This window comes from Notothenia rossii (genome assembly GCF_949606895.1).
Source record: "Notothenia rossii genome assembly, chromosome: 8".
NCBI lineage: Eukaryota > Metazoa > Chordata > Actinopteri > Perciformes > Nototheniidae > Notothenia > Notothenia rossii.
The window spans coordinates 71,189,992-71,209,875 of NC_136906.1; the positions used below are offsets into that span (position 1 = coordinate 71,189,992).

At 42.8% G+C, this 19,884-nt stretch overlaps 3 protein-coding genes across 3 annotated transcripts in view; all 3 read right to left on the reverse strand.

The window, feature by feature from the left end:
* Positions 1-4,783, reverse strand: LOC307014313 (uncharacterized protein; the record flags this gene model as incomplete). The annotated part of the gene is made up of 19 exons (XM_079642186.1): positions 4,655-4,783; positions 4,507-4,577; positions 4,328-4,423; positions 4,118-4,242; positions 3,565-3,708; positions 3,399-3,485; positions 3,147-3,311; positions 2,974-3,070; positions 2,672-2,889; positions 2,433-2,589; positions 1,936-2,144; positions 1,740-1,857; positions 1,437-1,636; positions 1,254-1,368; positions 1,002-1,171; positions 834-931; positions 624-754; positions 343-532; positions 1-187 (listed from the first exon to the last, which is right to left on the reverse strand). The coding sequence occupies exons 1-19, from the start codon at positions 4,672-4,674 to the stop codon at positions 1-3; spliced, it is 2,598 nt and encodes an 865-aa protein (XP_079498312.1). The 5' UTR covers positions 4,675-4,783.
* The window catches only part of LOC307015246 (uncharacterized protein), a 31,750-nt gene that overhangs the window by 484 nt on the left and 11,382 nt on the right, over positions 1-19,884 (reverse strand). The window lies entirely within an intron of this gene.
* LOC307015247 (uncharacterized protein) lies at positions 10,095-15,352 on the reverse strand. The gene is made up of 21 exons (XM_079643753.1): positions 15,204-15,352; positions 15,056-15,126; positions 14,878-14,973; positions 14,668-14,792; positions 14,118-14,261; positions 13,952-14,038; positions 13,700-13,864; positions 13,527-13,623; positions 13,225-13,442; positions 12,986-13,142; positions 12,526-12,734; positions 12,330-12,447; positions 12,005-12,204; positions 11,822-11,936; positions 11,570-11,739; positions 11,402-11,499; positions 11,192-11,322; positions 10,911-11,100; positions 10,618-10,759; positions 10,413-10,533; positions 10,095-10,342 (listed from the first exon to the last, which is right to left on the reverse strand). Exons 1-21 carry the CDS (start codon positions 15,221-15,223, stop codon positions 10,272-10,274), a joined length of 2,745 nt encoding a protein of 914 aa, XP_079499879.1. The 5' UTR covers positions 15,224-15,352; the 3' UTR covers positions 10,095-10,271.

Consider the following 19,884-nt stretch of genomic DNA (forward strand, 5'->3'; position numbering starts at 1 on the left):
TCAGCAGTGGCCAAAAGACTCCTGATTTGGATTTACACGTCTTACCTGGTCTTTCAGAACCTCGTCATCTTTAGTGAAAGTGAACATCTTTACAGAGAAGCGCTTGATGTGGGACGGGACTAAAACTCTTGAGTCACTCACAACGGGATGGAAAACTGTGGCATAGCTGTCATCGCGATTCTCACAGCTAGTGGAGAAATTCGAAAGTTAAAATAAAGCAGAAGTTAAACAAATGAAATTAGAATGCTTTTTAGTGAATCATTAAGACAGTGTTTACACAACTCACTTCTGGCCAAAGGTCTCAGTCGAGAACATGTAGTAGTTAGTTTTGCACAACATTACCTGTCCACAATGATGTCCCAGCTTGGCAGAGATGTCCGATCTTCATAAAGGGTTGCCCAACAGTTCTCAGCAATGAGTTCCAAGTGCGGGTCGGTAGAATGCATCAGCTCCACCTCAAAATACAGAGGCTGTCGCAGATATTTCACCACTGGATAATCCTCTGCTTGGTAGAAGAGCTCGTAGGATGGATCTGCAGGAGAAGAGTCCCGTTAGAGAAAGGAGGCCTGGACATTTACAGTGTTTTGTATGCATGAACAAGATGTTTAAAAATTCCACCATGCCTTGGGCTAGCCTCATCTGCACCATCAGCTGCCCGGCGCCAATCTCTGCAGTGGGCTCAAAGGTTCTTGGTTTAGCGCTGAAGGCAACAGTCCGAGTCTCATTGACCACATAGAAGCAGGAAATGGTTTGCCTATTAGGGGAAAAATAAAATATTTAAACACATACATTGAAGGTGTTCATCTCCAATTATAAAGAATCAAATATTTTACCTGTAATCAGGATCAACTGGTGATGTGTTGGCTGCTCCTTTGGCGTTGTTGTAAGACAGGCGGATCTCATTTTCATACATCATGTAGTTGTCAAAGAACTATTTAACAAAAACGCATTAACATTTGACAAAAATCCCTTTTGATATTTAAATGTGATTTCACACTCACCGTTCTGGTGGTTCCACAGGTATCCACACTGAAGGAGAAATATGCAAAGCGATCGTCGCTGAACTGTGGTGTGCAGGACTGGTTCTTTAGCGTCAGCTGACTTGGCTCCAGATTACGAGTAGATTCAACCTTCACAGCCACAGCGGTCATTGTGCCATTGGGGTGGCACTCTGGAGGAAGAAGCAGGCAATGTGTAAAGCAACAAAAATCCATCAATTAAAGCAGCAAATATACTTAGATGTCACATCTTACCAGTTGCTTTTAAGGGGAAGTAGCAAGCCAGATAGAGATCAGCAAGCACCCAGTCGTTTGTACGATCCAACAGAAGCAGGTCAATTCTGGATTTGACTGATTCTGCAGTGAGCAGCTGTGGAAAAGAAAGAAAAGTTGGCCAATGCAGACTATCTATGGTGGGATGTTGTAGTTTTGACATACCTCGAAAACAGCGTCCTTGGCAGTGTATGGCAGAATGAGGCTGAGGTGTGTGCCGTTCTCATAGAAATTGTAGTCTTCAGCCATCTCAGCCGTCAGCTCTCGAGGTCCAACGATAGCCTTGAAATTAGAGCCGTTACTCCCGAACTTCACGCTGATGTGAAACTGGTTCTGGTCACAGGTGCCAGCCATGATGGGTAGCACTAAAGCAGCAAAACATGCATTATCCATTTGATTGTGTAGCTTTTACGCCAATACGTTTGCTTATGATAGATATTGTCAAAAGCAAATTCAATATGATCTCACCAACATCCTGCAGAGAGGCCTGCAGGTCGACCGGGAGAGCAAAAGGGGTTTCTTCAGGCAGGATGATCAACCCAAAGATCAGAGGGAGGAAGTAGGATGTAACCATGCGCTCAGGATTCTGCAACAAATGAAATAAAAGCTCAGCAACACTGAAAATATGCTGGTACAAAGTGATATTTTGTATCTTGTCACATACATGTTTTAAGACAACATCGGCATCAAAGGGCACTTGAAGAGAGAAAATCTTGGAGCCATTAGCCAAGCTGTGTTCCTGGACTGTGAAGCCTTTGGCATTGCTCTCCTCAACAGTGAGGACCCCGGAGGAGAAGGTGATGTTCCTCAGCTCAACGTCATGGAGGAAGGTTCCCAAGAGAACGCTGAACACCCGAGTCTCTGGGAAAGTGTCTGAGGAATAGAACGTGGCAGGTTTACAAATTCTAAACCAGCCTGAACGTTGATAGAGAACAATTGAGTAGACTTCTTTTTTTTTAAAAGGCACTCTTTGTAAGCAAAAATGGATTATACTGTACTTGGCTTTCTTGAATTCCTATACAAACACACCATTTTGGCAAAAATGACCACTGAAACAGACCTCAAGTTTGTGTCAGACTTGTTGATCCAAAGCTAGGTAAAAGTCTAACCTCTTTTTGGTCACCAACATTTTGTTCATACTCACTAGAAAATGTGACTTACCATCCTGGATTTGGGGAGATTGAGGCATCAAAGGGGTCATGATGGGGAACAGAACCTTGTATCTGGTATCATCTTGGGTGTCATCTTCCCTCCACAGTACCTCAAGCATGGGCTCCACGAAGTAGGTGATGTGGTACTGGTCATCTGGGGCATGGCTCTGCAATAATTCATGACATTTCAATAAAACATGCAAATGCACTAGTGACTCTTGCATTTCTAATCTAGAGATTTCCCCCAACCTTGTAGTAACCATCAGGCGAGCCCACTGGGATCTCGACGACGATGTGGAAGTCTGTGGTTCTCAGTGTGTACCCCCGTGCGACCATCTGAGATCTATCAAGCCTCTGCCCGTTGATGCCCATGTGCATTTCTGAGACTGTAATTCTGCCGTCCAACAGAGGAGTCACACGGCGAGGTACGTGCCAAGAAATCATATCCTCGGTGAAGAGGACGCCACCTGTTAATGACAAAATGGAGCTGTTGAGGTTAACTGTGCAACTATTAAGCTTACTGTGAAGGAAATATGTTGCTCAGGACTCACCTTTGGGACAAGCAGCTGCCAAGTTCACTACATTCAGACCCTGTGGTGCCATGTAGTAGGCGCTCACCCTGAAAACTTCCATGGGGACTCCAGCCACCTAAAGAGAGGAGAGGTTTAATATACTTGACAAGGAGGTAAAGGAAAGAAACACTGTATAGGAGTGTGTTGCTTACATCCTCTGAATAAGTCTCTGCTGTATTGTACGGGCTTCGCATAACCAGACGACTAGAGGTAGTTTTGGCAGCGTAGCCGGCTTGTTCAGCCTCTTGCAGCACCATGGCCACTGGTTCTGGGGTGTAAAACGTCATCTTCCAGATACCTTGTGATGCACCAGAGGCCTACAGGAAAGAACAAATAATAATTAAATCCTCATTGGTGTAGGGAGGAATTAAACTGTAGTATCTGAACAGTTTAATTCAACATACTTCAGGATTGGCGTTGAGCTTGTCGTCTTTACCATCCCGAGTCTGACCCTTAGCTTCAGCATCAAGGTTAGCCATGTGGTGCGAAACCTAAAACAGAAAATGGTGGTTATAGCATTCGTTTCCATACACACAAGACGGTGGAATCATCAATGTAAAGATGACCTACTTCCATGTAGTTCCTGTCGCAGAGGATCTCCCTGGAGGCCCAGCGAGTGTAGCTGCAAGTCTGATACACGTCATGACTGAACACGTCTGATGGATTCTCGCCATACATCTGGAGTCTCAATTCAACATTAAATGTAGCATCATCCTATAAATATATAACAACAAATTAAGAGAAAATCCCTAATATTCTTTGGTTCCAGCTTTTTTGTGATTGAAAATGTAATATCCTCGCCTTCAGGGACACATTTGAAGTCTAAATGGATATTTGTGTTAGGAACAAATGAGTCAAGAAAGTACCTAGCAGATGAATACAGTTTTGAGTGGAGCAGTGTTAACATTTTAGGGATGTACCAAACAAGAGGGAAATGTACTTTGTGTCTTTTAAGGTTAAGGGGTTAAACATTTAATTCAGGGAAACACAAAAATGGGAGCAACCATGTGCTTGTTGAGCCATTAATTCAGTCACTCGAGACAGAATTAGCACATGTGGCCCCAACTAAACTTGGTAGAAAATGACATTGAATGCTGTTAAACCACTTTAGCTCAAAACAAACCTTGTTGTCCACAAAGCAGCCCATCAGGGAGGTGTAGATTCTGGTATTACCCCACGGGTCAGACTCCATGCTGTATCCACACTGAGCAGCCATGCTAGGTGTCAACAAAATGTGCTTGGTGCCATCTGAGGGGAGAGAATAAGCTTTGTCAGGGACCCCTTTCCTCAGTGATGAACCAATCAGCTCATTATTAGCAGTGTAAGTACTTACTGATAGCCTCCACCTCAAGCTGGTTTCCCACTGCTAAAGCCTTGTCCAACGACAGTCTCATTACATTTGCGGCACAGTCAGACCTTAACCCACTGCCTGTTAAAAGAAAAGGTTTGTGAGGAGAATGTAAACCGACTTAATATGCTGTATAAAATGACTTAATGAGAATTGAAGCTTACTTGATTGCAAATGTAGCTTCAAATTAGGCCTCGCTTGACCCAAGATGATAGCTGCTGCCATCCATAACAAGCTTGAACACATAAAACACATCATTTAGAGACAATTAAGTACACACATAGAAAGACATTTACAATAAATTTAACTTACATGTTCCCAAGCCTCAGCATGGTGCAGTTTGTAAGCAGCAAAACCCAAAACTACAAGAATACAGTCAGTATCCAAGCTTGGCAAATGTCCAGCACACCTTCCAACAAAAACATAAGTCTAAAAGGAAGGGGACTGGATGATTAACTGAGACATCAGCAGCTGCTTTATATTCCACTTAACGACAAAGCACAGGTGAGGCTTGTTAAGGATTCTCCACACACACACACACACACACACACACACACACACACACACACACACACACACACACACACACACACACACACACACACACACACACACACACACACACACACACACACACACACACACACACACACACACACACACACACACACACACACACACGGTGAGCTGATGTATGCCTAGTTTATTAAGAACATATTGTAAAAACATATGTATGGAAAGGAAAACACACATTCTTCAGTAGTGTAAAAAAAGTATTTATTGTTCAGCAAAAGTAGATTTGTATTCGATATTATACATATATTACATTTTTATATTTCAAGAAGCAACAAAAATAATCTGCAGTTAATAACAAATTAAACTTTTCCTTAAAACCACATGTTCATTTGTTGACTTTTGCCTTTGAGCCTCTTTATTATGACTCTAATCTAATACTTGATTATTGTTTGTGCATATTCTCAAACCTCCTTGCAAGATGATGCACTAACATTTATTACAGACAGTAAAACCCGAGCTTATCGTTTCACCCGGGTCGATTAGTCTGCTCTGTCCAATTATGCAATGATATATGTTCAGGCCATAACAATATGTTCCAACTGGAAGAGTGTTGAGTCAGTGCAGAAGAAGGAATAATCAATGCTCTGCTTAACAAAAACCATATCAAAATGTTGCACCCATCCCTGTGGGATTTCTACTTGGTTTAATAGGTTCTAACTGAATGTTTTTGCAGCAATAGTTTTATTTTCATTGTTTCTGTTCCTTGTGTAGGTTATTTTTTATGTGGTTTGTGTTTACTTTAAGGTTAATCTTCATTCTGATATCTTTAACAAAGGGTTCATGTTCAGATCAAATACGATTCTAACTTTCAATACGATAGCTGTAGATTATTGGAAATAATTTGACAAAACTTGACCGATTTGTTTCTTCAAGCCAACAGATTTCAGGATTTATAAAAATGTATATTCTATAGTTTATGGAGTTGTCAGTATCCCCTGTCCATCTTGTGCTGCTGGTCCAGAAGTGTCTGTTTCAGGCTCACTTTGGCATCTTCAAAATCTGGATTCATCTTCAATACTTGTTGGAAGTCACTCTTGGCGTCATCGAAATCATAGATAAAAATGTCATGATATGTAATGTACTGCCAAATTAGCTCATTAAGAGTCAGCAGTTTTAAGTTCTGGGCATCATGAGAACAAGTGAGTACACAGCTCCATCTGGTGTTAAAAAAAAAACATACCAACTGACACAAACACACAATAACCCATCAAATGCTGGGATCACACCACAACACAGTTAATGACAGATGTTATAGATCTATATTAAAAGAGAGCTGGTTGACTTCTCAAGAAAGAGTCACTGCCACAAGGTATTCTGCTAAAATAACCAACAGGAAGCTTGTGGAAAGGCTATTTAAAGAAAGCTTAGTTTCTATAGTTCACTGAGCCAGTGCTGTGCTTTTTTGATTGATCATTTTACCAATCTATGTATCTACTGTACCACAATGTGACAATGTGACTCCAAATCAATGCAGCATTGTATTGATACATCTCTTTTTTATAGGATTTTAGTCGACCTATTCTATTTTATTTTGTTTCCTTTCTGGCATCATGTGAAGCATTGTCCCCCCAAAGCAAACCAGATATTAGTCCTACAGTGGACAAATATGATATTGAAGCCAATGAACATTGCAGCCAATAAAGAAACTACATAGTTGTCATGACTGTGGGGGAAACTTCTGAAGCAATTGGAGTCGGGACTCAGAGAGACACGAGGAAAGCTTGAGCTTTGATGGCAAACACTGACGGTTTATTTGGAGCTTCGGCCAGAGAATTCACAAGACATGTCACGGGCCACGATCTGACCACACGGTTGAGATGCCACAATCAATTCTGAAGAAATCTACCCCAGACCCATGTATTTAGCTAGTTCAGAGAGAATAATCAACATTCTTCAATGCAGTTTGGTTTTCGTGCTCAACACTCAACTGAGACAGCTAACTGTGTCTTTGTGGAAAAGGTTAAATCTATGTTGGACACGAGCCCATATGTAGGTGCTGTCTTCCTTAATCTCAGGAAGGCTTTTGACACTGTTGACCACCAAGTGCTCCTTACAAAGCTGACGTATTTCAATTTTTCGGCAGATTCAATACAGTGGGTTGAGTCTTACTTATCGAACAGAAAACAGTGTGTTTTGGTCAACGGTACCAAATCCCCCTACCTTGTCAACCCTGTTGGGGTTCCACAAGGTTCCATTCTTGGACCATTACTGTTTTCTCTACATTAATGACTTGCCTAATGTATGTCCTGATTTGAATGTACAAATGTATGCCGATGATGCGGTCATCTTTGTACAGGGGGAAAATACTGAAAAAATGAGATCCTTTCTCTCAAATGCATTGGACAAGGTTCAACACTGGCTGAACAACATTTGCTTACAGTTAAATGCAAAAAAAACAGTATGCATGATGTTCAGTAAACGACCAGTCAAAATCGAAGGATCCAATGTGTTTTTAAACGGAGCAGAATTAGAACTAGTCCCCCACTTCAAGTATCTTGGAGTCATACTGGACTCAAACTTGACTTTTAAAAAACATATCAAGAAATTATCCAATACCGTTAAATTCAATTTGAAACAAATCAGACTTTTCTTAACTGTCAATGCAGAAAAGTCATACCTCCACTGTATGATTCCATCCCACATTGAATACTGTTTTACAAACTGGTCGTTTGATTGTGCCACAAACCTGAAACCAATAGAACAGCTGTACAAGAGAGCTATCAAGGTGTTTGACAGAAAGCCAAATTCATACCACCACTGTACCATCCTTGAAAAACACAATTTCTTGAGTTTTGACGATTTAAAGTCTTTTAAAAGTCTGTGTTTTTTTTATAAAGGTTTACATTCCCTTCGGGGAATTCATCCACAAAAAACACAATGGACGCTGCATAGGTCAGAAACCAGAGGAGACTGTGAAGTCCACCATAGACGGACCACTTTTGGACAAAATGTCCTCTCCTTTAAAGGCAGCTCATTCTGGAATAGCCTCCCAACTGAGATACGGGATTGTCCCACTCTCAATAGCTTTAAAGGTCAACTAAAAGAATGGTTGAGAAATAAACAGACGTGCAGTCAGCGCTAAATGCACTTTAATACAGGGGTATCTTCTCTTGCACTTTATGTAGCACTTTATATGTCGTAGCTGCTATATTGTACTGCCATGTGGTAAATACTTGTGTATGCTGCTCTTGCTCTTTTGAACTTTTTTCATATCATGTATTTTGTTTTAGCTTTGTTTGTAAAATATAATTTTCTTAAATGTTTTATGAGGGACTGCGGATGGAAATTAGCTCAAATCTAAATCTGGCACTTCAAATGCTCTTCAAAACACAACTGAAAGTCCATGAAACTTGTCTTTCTGTATTTGTAAATGAAGCGCCATCTCCTGGTTAAAACCTGAAATTGAAAATCTGGCAACGCCCTCTTGGAAAATAGTGGGAGGGCCTAACATTCCTCTATACTGGTCTTTGGCAGGTCGTAGGCAGGAAGCTGGAGTCTGAAATTCAGTGCTACATCTGTAAGTGTTCATTACTGTGCATTGTCCGTGCCAAATAAACGATGAAATGAAACAATAGATAGACTAAACAGCTGAGGACACTGAATCACATTTGTTGTCGCTTATGGCTTGGGGTCATCAACACCCAGAGAAGGATGTGCTCCAGGTGTCCCACAGCAATAACTATCTCTGACAGAGAGTTGCCCCGTCATAAACTGGCAAAATCAACAATATGATAGAGCAGCCCCTCCTTATGGGAGATAACGGCTGCTCAAGGTTGATCAATTATTCCCCAACAATGACAATATTCATATAAAAGGCAATTTAATTCTACAAAGAGGTGTGTATCCTTCTCGTCTAGTTATTTGTACAATGCTGCATTGATTTGGGGTCAATAGCTCACATTATATGGAAGCCATTTGTTGAAAGATTTGTTTTATATTCATATAAAAAAAAATAAGAGGGACTCAAATCTACCAGAAAGGGCAGTAGAAAAGCACATGTTGCCGGCTTGAAGTCTGGGAAGAAGAGAAAGGAGGGAACACAGTAGGTACACAGGAGGTACAGTCAACATGTGTGTCTGTGCGGAACAATACCCCCAACCTGTAGTTCCATGAGTGAATTTTGATAAACAGTGATCACTACACAACCCCCCCCAGAATTCAGAACATGGACACAATCCTCGCGTCCGGGAGAAAGCACCACAGGGGCCGAGGAGGGTGGGGCCGCAGGCGAGGGTCGGGCCATGGAACGGGCTGTCGGAAGGAGGCCGCAGGAGAGAGCAGGGACCCAACGAGGGCGAGGGCATTCCCACCGGGGGGTGGGCCACAGCCGCATGTCTGGAAGAAACAGTCCCGTGAACAAGAAGTCGGGTTCTTACGTACCTAGCAGGTCGCGTATCGTCTCCATGTGGTCGGAAGGCTTGCTGTCTCCAAGCGCCGGAACGATGTGAGAATGGCGAGCGACGTCCCCGGCCATTCCGCAGAGGACGCACCGAGCCTCAGTCCGTGTGCACGAGGCAGCCACGGACGTCTCCAAAAATCCCCGGCAGTTTGATAAAAACGGCGTTTCTAGCCATTTTCGGTCCAGTCTTGGAAACTTCTGCAAGACTTGTCACGTTCACCAGTGTAGTGCCGAGAGAAGGGAGTCGGAGGCGGTGCATCGAAGGTGCAAAGTTGGCTTTGAGCAGCAGAAAAGCACATGTTGCCGGCTTGAAGTCCGGGAAGAGACGGGAACACAGTAGGTACAGTCAACATGTGTACGTGCGGACCAATACCCCCAACCTGTAGTTCCATGAGTGAATTATGATAAACAGTCATAACCACAGGCTTCACATTCCCTATGGAAATATGACAGTGTTAAAGAAAGTCTCAAACAATACATGTAATGAAATGACAAAGTGAGAGAAACACGATGGATGTTAGATTTAACCGGGGACACAGAATTTTCGTCTCCAGTAGGCAGGGCTTATCAATGGGGAAATAATAACTTCAGAATGTATTTAATTTAGCGCCTAACACAACTTATCATTTTGTTTATTATACAAAATATAAGTTCTACATATGTTGAGGATTCTGTGCATTTTGTTGGAGTTATGAGGGTACTGGTTGACACAAAATCTGCTTTTACAATTGACCACAGAAGATGCAACACATTGATAAAAGAGACTATGAATAAATGTGGCTTTTATTTTTTGTATTCGTTTATTTTTCAAAATAAATGAGTCGTTATCGTCATCCATCAATATAAAAGGCAGTACATTCATAGATAAAACTGTGTTCCCCTGGTCCTGGAGCTAAACAATGAACAAATATACATAAGGTGCAAACGACAAAATGTAAACACTTCAGAAAATATTCAGAGGTTAGACAGAATAATTGCCCCAGAGGAGATCTGCCTTCGGCGTGTTGAGTCGGTGCTTCTTCGCTCTGCAAAACAAGTAAAGATTAACAGCTGCACATCCAGATCGACTACATTTGATCAGACTCAATCACTTACCCCTTTTTACACCTGCAGGTCTTGAGTAGCTCTGACCTGGAGGATGCACACACTGGCCTCTGCAGGAACCATCTGCCTGGCTGCTCGTGTCACAAATCACTGCATCACAGTGGACATAGATCTGTGGACAGACAGGATGATTTGTTACACAGCGCTACATGCAGCAGTGGCCAAAAGACTCCTGATTTGGATTTACAAGTCTTACCTGGTCTTTCAGAACCTCGTCATCTTTAGTGAAAGTGAACATCTTTACAGAGAAGCGCTTGATGTGGGACGGGACTAAAACTCTTGAGTCACTCACAACGGGATGGAAAACTGTTGCATAGCTGTCATCGCGATTCTCACAGCTAGTGAAGGAATTTGAAAGTTAAAATAAAGCTGCCATTAAATGAAATTAGAATGCTTTTTAGTGAATCATTAAGACAGTGTTTACACAACTCACTTCTGACCAAAGGTCTCAGCCGAGAACATGTAGTAGTTAGTTTTGCACAACATTACCTGTCCACAATGATGTCCCAGCTTGGCAGAGATGTCCTATCTTCATAAAGGGTTGCCCAACAGTTCTCAGCAATGAGTTCCAAGTGCGGGTCGGTAGAATGCATCAGCTCCACCTCAAAATACAGAGGCTGCCGCAGATATTTCACCACTGGATAATCCTCTGCTTGGTAGAAGAGCTCGTAGGATGGATCTGCAGAAGAAGAGTCCCGTTAGAGAAAGGAGGCCTGGACATTTACAGTGTTTTGTATGCATGAACAAGATGTTGTAAAATTCCACCATGCCTTGGGCTAGCCTAATCTGCACCATCAGCTGCCCGGCGCCGATCTCTGCAGCGGGCTCATAGGTTCTTGGTTTAGCGCTGAAGGCAACAGTCCGAGTCTCATTCACCACATAGAAGCAGGAAATGGTTTGCCTATTAGGGGAAAAATAAAATATATAAACTTATACATTGAAGATGTTCATCTCCAATTATACAGAATCAAATATTTTACCTGTAATCAGGATCAACTGGTGATGTGTTGGCTAATCCTTTGGCGTTGTTGTAAGACAGGCGGATCTCATTTTCATACATCATGTAGTTGTCAAAGAACTATTTAACAAAAACGCATTAACATTTGACAAAATTCCCTTTTGATATTTAAATGTGATTTCACACTCACCGTTCTGGTGGTTCCACAGGTATCCACACTGAAGGAGAAATATGCAAAGCGATCGTCACTGAACTGTGGTGTGCAGGACTGGTCCTTTAGCGTCAGCTGACTTGGCTCCAGATTACGAGTAGATTCAACCTTCACAGCCACAGCAGTCATTGTGCCATTGGGGTGGCACTCTGGAGGAAGAAGCAGGCAATGTGTAAAGCAACAAAAATCCATCAATTAAAGCAGCAAATATACTTAGATGTCACATCTTACCAGTTGCTTTTAAGGGGAAGTAGCAAGCCAGATAGAGATCAGCAAGCACCCAGTCGTTTGTACGATCCAACAGAAGCAGGTCAATTCTGGATTTGACTGATTCTGCAGTGAGCAGCTGTGGAAAAGAAAGTAAAGTTGGCCAATGCAGAAGATCTATGGTGGGATGTTGTAGTTTTGACATACCTCGAAAACAGCGTCCTTGGCAGTGTATGGCAGAATGAGGCTGAGGTGTGTGCCGTTCTCATAGAAATTGTAGTCTTCAGCCATCTCAGCCGTCAGCTCTCGAGGTCCAACGATAGCCTTGAAATTAGAGCCGTGACTCCCGAACTTCACGCTGATGTAAAACTGGTTCTGGTCACAGGTGCCAGCCATGATGGGTAGCACTAAAGCAGCAAAACATGCATTATCCATCTGATTTTGTAGCTTTTACTCCAATATGTTTTATTTCATTTTAGAAAACACATTTTGCATAAAGATATTGTCAAAAGCAAATTCAATATGATCTCACCAACATCCTGCAGAGAGGCCTGCAAGTCGACCGGGAGAGCAAAAGGAGTTTCTTCAGGCAGGATGATCAACCCAAAGATCAGAGGGAGGAAGTAAGATGTAACCATGCGCTCAGGATTCTGCAACAAATGAAATAAAAGCTCAGCAACACTGAAAACATGCTGGTACAAAGTGATATTCTGTATCTTGTCACATACATGTTTTAAGACAACATCAGCATCAAAGGGCACTTGAAGAGAGAAAATCTTGGAGCCATTAGCCAAGCTGTGTTCCTGGACTGTGAAGCCTTTGGCATTGCTCTCCTCAACAGTGAGGACCCCGGTGGAGAAGGTGATGTTCCTAAGCTCAACGTCATGGAGGAAGGTTCCCAAGAGAACGCTGAACACTCGAGTCTCTGGGACAGTGTCTGAAGAAAAGAAAGTGGCAGGTTTACAAATTCCAAACCTGCCTGAACGTTGATAGAGAACAATTGAGTAGTTGGTAAGCAAAAGTGGATTTTGTACTTGGCTTCAAATCCCATCCAAATACACCATTTTGCAAAAACTGAAGACTTTATTTAATGGGTTTAGCAGTCTTTAGGATATATCCGAGCAAGCACGAGTTCAAATGTTAAGCCAATTTAGCTCTTTTTTGTTGCCACTTTTGTCATACTCTTACCATCCTGGACTTGGGGAGATTGAGGCATCAGAGGGGTCATGATGGGGAACAAAACCTTGTATCTGGTATCATCTTGGGTGTCATCTTCCCTCCACAGTACCTCAAGCATGGGCTCCACGAAGTAGGTGATGTGGTACTGGTAATCTGGGGCATGGCTCTGCAATAATTCATGACATTTCAATAAAACATGCCAATGCACTAGTGACTCTTGCATTTCTAATCTAGAGATTTCCCCCAACCTTGTAGTAACCATCAGGCGAGCCCACTGGGATCTCGACGACGATGTGGAAGTCTGTGGTGCTCAGTGTGTACCCCCGTGCGACCATCTGAGATCTATCAAGCCTCTGCCCGTTGATGCCCATGTGCATTTCTGAGACTGTAATTCTGCCGTCCAACAGAGGAGTCACACGGCGAGGTATGTGCCAAGAGATCATATCCTCGGTGAAGAGGACGCCACCTGTTAATTACAAAATGGAGCTGTTGGGGTTAACTGTGCAACAATTAAGCTTACTGTGAAGGCAATATGTTGCTCAGGACTCACCTTTGGGACAAGCAGCTGCCAAGTTCACTACATTCAGACCCTGTGGTGCCATGTAGTAGGCGCTCACCCTGAAAATTTCCATGGGGACTCCAGCTACCTAAAGAGAGGAGAGGTTTAATATACTTGACAAGGAGGGAAAGGAAAGAAACACTGTATAGGAGTGTGTTGCTTACATCCTCTGAATAAGTCTCTGCTGTATTGTACGGGCTTCGCATAACCAGACGACTAGAGGTAGTTTTGGCAGCGTAGCCGGCTTGTTCAGCCTCTTGCAGCACCATGGCCACTGGTTCTGGGGTGTAAAACGTCATCTTCCAGATACCTTGTGATGCACCAGAGGCCTACAAGAAAGAAAAAATAATAATTAAATCCTCATTGGTGTAGGGAGGAATTAAACTGTAGTATCTGAACAGTTTGATTCAACATACTTCAGGATTGGCGTTGAGCTTGTCGTCTTTACCATCCCGAGTCTGACCCTTAGCTTCAGCATCAAGGTTAGCCATGTGGTGCGAAACCTAAAACAGAAAATGGTGGTTTTAGCATTAGTTTCCATACACACAAGACGGTGGAATCATCAATGTAAAGATGACCTACTTCCATGTAGTTCCTGTCGCAGAGGATCTCCCTGGAGGCCCAGCGAGTGTAGCTGCAAGTCTGATACACGTCATGACTGAACACGTCTGATGGATTCTCGCCGTACATCTGGAGTCTCAAGCCAACGTTAAATGTAGCATCATCCTATAAATATATAACAAATTAAGAGAAAATCCCTAATATTCTTTGGTTCCAGCTTTTTTGTCATTGAAAATGTAATATCCTTGCCTTCAGGGACACATTTGAAGTCTAAATGGATATTTGTGTTAGGAACAAATGAGTCAAGAAAGTACCTAGCAGATGAATACAGTTTTGAGTGGAGCAGTGTTAACATTTTAGGGATGTACCAAACAAGAGGGAAATGTACTTTGTGTCTTTTAAGGTTAAGGGGTTAAACATTTAATTCAGGGAAACACAAAAATGGGAGTAACCATGTGCTTGTTGAGCCATTAATTCAATCACTCGAGACAGAATTAGCAAATGTAGCCCCAACTAAACTTGGTAGAAAATGACATTGAATGCTGTTAAACCACTTTAGCTCAAAACAAACCTTGTTGTCCACAAAGCAGCCCATCAGGGAGGTGTAGATTCTGGTATTACCCCACGGGTCAGACTCCATGCTGTATCCACACTGAGCAGCCATGCTAGGTGTCAACAAAATGTGCTTGGTGCCATCTGAGGGGAGAGAATAAGCTTTGTCAGGGAGCCCTTTCCTCAGTGATGAACCAATCAGCTCATTATTAGCAGTGTAAGTACTTACTGATAGCCTCCACCTCAAGCTGGTTTCCCACTGCTAAAGCCTTGTCCAACGACAGTCTCATTACATTTGCGGCACAGTCAGACCTTAACCCACTGCCTGTTAAAAGAAAAGGCTTGTGAGGAGAATTTAAACCGACTTAATATATGCTGTATAAAACTTAATGAGAATTGAAGCTTACTTGACTGTAAATTTAGCTTCACATTAGGCCTGGCTTGACCCAAGATGATAGCTGCAGCCATCCATAACAAGCTTGAACACATAAAACACATAATTTAGAGACAATTAAGTACACACATAGAAAGAAATCTACAAGAAATGTAACTTACATGTTCCCAAGCCTCAGCATGGTGCAGTTTGTAAGCAGCAAAACCCAAAACTACAAGAATACAGTCAGTATCAGAGCTTGGCAAATGTCCAGCACACCTTCCAACAAAAACACAAGTCTAAAAGGAAGGGGACTGGATGATTAACTGAGACATCAGCAGCTGCTTTATATTCCACTTAACGACAAAGCACAGGTGAGGCTTGTTAAGGATTCTCCACACACACACACACACACACACACACACACACACACACACACACACACACACACACACACACACACACACACACACGCACACACACACACACACACAGGGTGAGCTGATGTATGCCTAGTTTATTAAGAACATATTGTAAAAACATATGTATGGAAAGGAAAAACACACATTCTTCAGTAGTGTAAAAAAAGTATTTATTGTTCAGCATAAGTAGATTTGTATTTGATATTATACATATTACATTTTTATATTTCAAGAAGCAACAAAAATAATCCGCAGTTAATAATATATTCCACTTTTCCTTAAAACCACATGTTCATTTGTTGATTTTTGCCTTTGAGCCTCTTTATTATGACTGTAATCTAACATTTGATTATTGTTTGTGCATATTCTCAAACCTCCTTGCAAGATGATGCACTAACATTTATTACAGACAGTAAAACCAGAGTTTATCGTTTCACTCGGGTCGATTAGTCTGCTCTGTCCAATTATGCAATGATATATGTTCAGGCCATAACAATATGTTCCAACTGGAAGAGTGTTGAGTCAGTGCAGAAGCTCTGCTTAACAAAAACCATATCAAAATGTTGCACCCATCCCTGTGGGATTTCTACTTGGTTTCATAGGTTCTAACTGAATGTTTTTGCAGCAATAGTTTTATTTTCATTGTTTCTGTTCCTTGTGTAGGTTATTTTTTATTTGGTTTGTGTTTACTTTAAGGCTCATCTTCATTCTGATATCTTTAATCAAATAGTTCATGTCCAAATCAAATACGATTATAATTTTCGATACGAAATGTACATTATTGGAAATAATTTGACAAAGCTTCACAGATTGTTTCTTCAAGCCAACAGATTTCAGGATTTATAAAAATGTATATTCTATAGTTTATGGAGTTGTCAGTATCCCCTTTCTATCTTGTGCTGCTGGTCCAGAAGTGTCTGTTTCAGGCTCACTTTGGCATCTTCAAAATCTGGATTCATCTTCAATACTTGTTGGAAGTCACTCTTGGCGTCATCGAAAAAACCTGAAAGACATTAAACATGTTCATAGATAAAAATGTCATGATATGTAATGTACTGCCAAACTAGCTCATTAAGAGTCAGCAGTTTTAAGTTATGGGCATCATGAGAACAAGTGAGTACACAGCTCCATCTGGTGTTAAAAAAAGAACATACCAACTGACTCAAACACACATTAACCCATCAAATGCTGGGACCACACCACAACACAGTTAATGACAGATGTTATAAATCTATATTAAAAGAGAGCTGGTAGACTTCTCAAGAAAGAGTCACTGCCACAAGGTATTCTGCTAAAACAACCAACAGGAAGCTTATGGAAAGGCTATTTAAAGAAAGCTTAGTTACTATAGTTCACTGAGCCAGTGCTGTGCTTTTTTGATTGATCATTTTACCAATCTATGTATCTACTGTATCACAATGTGACCATGTGACTCCAAATCAATGCAGCATTGTATTAATACACCTCTTTTTTATAGGATTTTAGTCGACCTATTCTATTTTATTTTGTTTCCTTTCTGGCATCATGTGAAGCATTGTCCCCCCAAAGCAAACCAGATATTAATCCTACACTGGACAAATATGATATTGAAGCCAATGAACATTGCAGCCAAAAAGCATAGTTGTCATGACTGTGGGGGAAACTTCTGAAGCAATTGGACTCAGAGAGACACGAGGAGAGCTTGAGCTTTGATGAAAACTGACGGTTTATTTGGAGCTTCGGCCAGAGAATTCACAAGACATGTCACGGGCCACGATCTGACCACACGGTTGAGATGCCACAATCAATTCTGAAGAAATCTACCCCAGACCCATGTATTTAGCTAGTTCAGAGAGAATAATCAACATTCTTCAATGCAGTTTGGTTTTCGTGCTCACCACTCAACTGAGACAGCTAACTGTGTCTTTGTGGAAAAGGTTAAATCTATGTTGGACACGAGCCCGTATGTAGGTGCCGTCTTCCTTAATCTCAGGAAGGCTTTTGACACTGTTGACCACCAAGTGCTCCTTACAAAGCTGACGTATTTCAATTTTTCAGCAGATTCAATACAGTGGGTTGAGTCTTACTTATCGAACAGAAAACAGTGTGTTTTGGTCAACGGTACCAAATCCCCCTACCTTGTCAACCCTGTTGGGGTTCCACAAGGTTCCATTCTTGGACAATTACTGTTTTCTCTGTACATTAATGACTTGCCTAATGTATGTCCTGATTTGAATGTACAAATGTATGCCGATGATGCGGTCATCTTTGTACAGGGGAAAAATACTGAAAAAATGACATCCTTTCTCTCAAATGCATTGGACAAGGTTCAACACTGGCTGAACAACATTTGCTTACAGTTAAATGCAAAAAAAACAGTGTGCATGATGTTCAGTAAACGACCAGTCAAAATCGAAGGATCCAATGTGTTTTTAAACGGAGCAGAATTAGAACTAGTCCCCCACTTCAAGTATCTTGGAGTCATACTGGACTCAAACTTGACTTTTAAGAAATTATCCAATACCGTTAAATTCAATTTGAAACAAATCAGACTTTTCTTAACTGTCAATGCTGCAAAGTCATACCTCCACTGTATGATTCCATCCCACATTGAATACTGTTTTACAAACTGGTTGTTTGCTTGTGCCACAAACCTGAAACCAATAGAACAGCTGTACAAGAGAGCTATCAAGGTGTTTGACAGAAAGCCAAATTCATACCACCACTGTACCATCCTTGAAATACACAATTTCTTGAGTTTTGACGATTTAAAGTCTTTTAAAAGTATGTGTTTTTTTTATAAATGTTTACATTCCCTTAGGGGAATTCATCCACCTTTCATGAGGTCTTGGTTCACAAGACCTCATGAAAGACGACACACGAAGTGAGGATACCCGGCCCAGAGGAAGCCCGGGGTCCCCTTCTGGAGCCAGTCCCAGAAGGAGGACTCGTCGGCGATCGTCTGGTGGCCCGAAAAGGCGACGTGGGCAACACCTCCGCTTCTCCGTCCCGCGGGCCCACCACCTACGGGAAACAGCGATGGGGTCGGGTGCGCTGCCAGAAGGGTGGCAGTGAAGGCAGAGGGTCTCGACGGACCAGACCCGGGCGACAGAAGCTGGCTTTGGGGACGTGGAACGTCGCCTCTCTGGGGGGGAAGGAGTCGGAGCTTGTGCAGGAGGTGGAGCGTTACCAATTGGATTTGGTTGGGCACACCTCTACGCACAGCGTCGGCTCTGGAACCTTACTTCTGGATATGGGTTGAACTCTATTCTTCTCCGGAGTTGCTCAAGGTGTGAGGCGCCGGGCGGGTGTGGGGATACTCACAAGTCCCCGGTTGGGTGCTTCGTTGTTGGAGTCTACCCCTGTGGAGGAGAGGGTTGCCTCCCTACGCCTGCGGGTTATGGGGGGGAAAACTCTGACTTTTGTGTGTGCTTATGCACCCAACAGCAGTTCAGAGTATACAGCCTTCTTGGAGACCCTGGAAAGAGTCCTGTATGGGGCTCCTGAAGGGGACTCTTTAATCTTGCTCGGAGACTTCAACGCACATGTGGGCAATGATGGAGACACTTGGACGGGAGTGATTGGGAGGAACGGCCCCCCTGATCTGAACCGGAGTGGTGGTTTGTTACTGGACTTTTGTGCTAGTCATGGATTGGCCATAACAAACACCATGTTCGAACATAAGGATGCTCATAGGTGTACGTGGTACCAGATCACCCTAGGCAGAAGGTCCATGATCGATTTCGTTATCGTATCATCGGACCTGAGGCCGTATGTTTTGGACACTCGGGTAAAGAGAGGGGTGGAGTTGTCAACTGATCACCATCTGGTGGTGAGTTGGGTCGAGTGGCGGGGGAAGCCTCTGGATAGACCTGGTAAGCCCAAACGTGTAGTTCGGGTGAACTGGGAACGTCTGAAGGAGGCCCAAGTTCAGGAGGCCTTCAACTCACACCTCTGGCGGAGCTTTTCGGGCATTCCTGTGGAGGTTGGGGACATTGAACCAGAGTGGTCGGTGTTCAAAGCCTCTATTGCCGAAGCCGCGGCGGGGAGCTGTGGTCTCAAGGTCCTAGGTGCCTCAAGGGGCGGTAACCCTCGAACCTCCTGGTGGACACTGGTGGTCAGGGAAGCCGTCCGACTGAAGAAGGAGGCCTTCAGGGATTTGTTATCCCGGAGGACTCCCGAGGCAGCTGCAAGGTACCGACAGGCCCGAAGGGCAGCAGCCTCAGCCATGGCTGAGGCAAAGCAGCGGGTGTGGGAGAAGTTTGGAGAAGACATGGAAAAGGACTTTCGGGCGGCACCAAAGTTGCTCTGGAAAACTGTCCGACACCTCAGGAGGGGGAAGCAAGGAACCATCCAAGCTGTGTACAGTAAGGATGGGACGTTGTTGACCTCAACTGATGGAGTGTTAGGGCATTGGAAGGACACTTTGAGGAACTCCTGAACCCGACAACTCTGCCCTCTA

Bases quoted from the DNA above. Each gene is read 5' to 3' on its own strand.
- LOC307015247 (XM_079643753.1), bottom strand. From the start codon at position 15,223: ATGCTGAGGCTTGGGAACAT. The intron at 14,039-14,117 runs GTAGGTCATCTT...TTTCTGTTTTAG, and splicing joins GCGACAGGAACTACATGGAA to GTTTCGCACCACATGGCTAA. The intron at 11,323-11,401 runs GTAAAATATTTG...TTCCCCTAATAG, and splicing joins CCAGTTGATCCTGATTACAG to GCAAACCATTTCCTGCTTCT.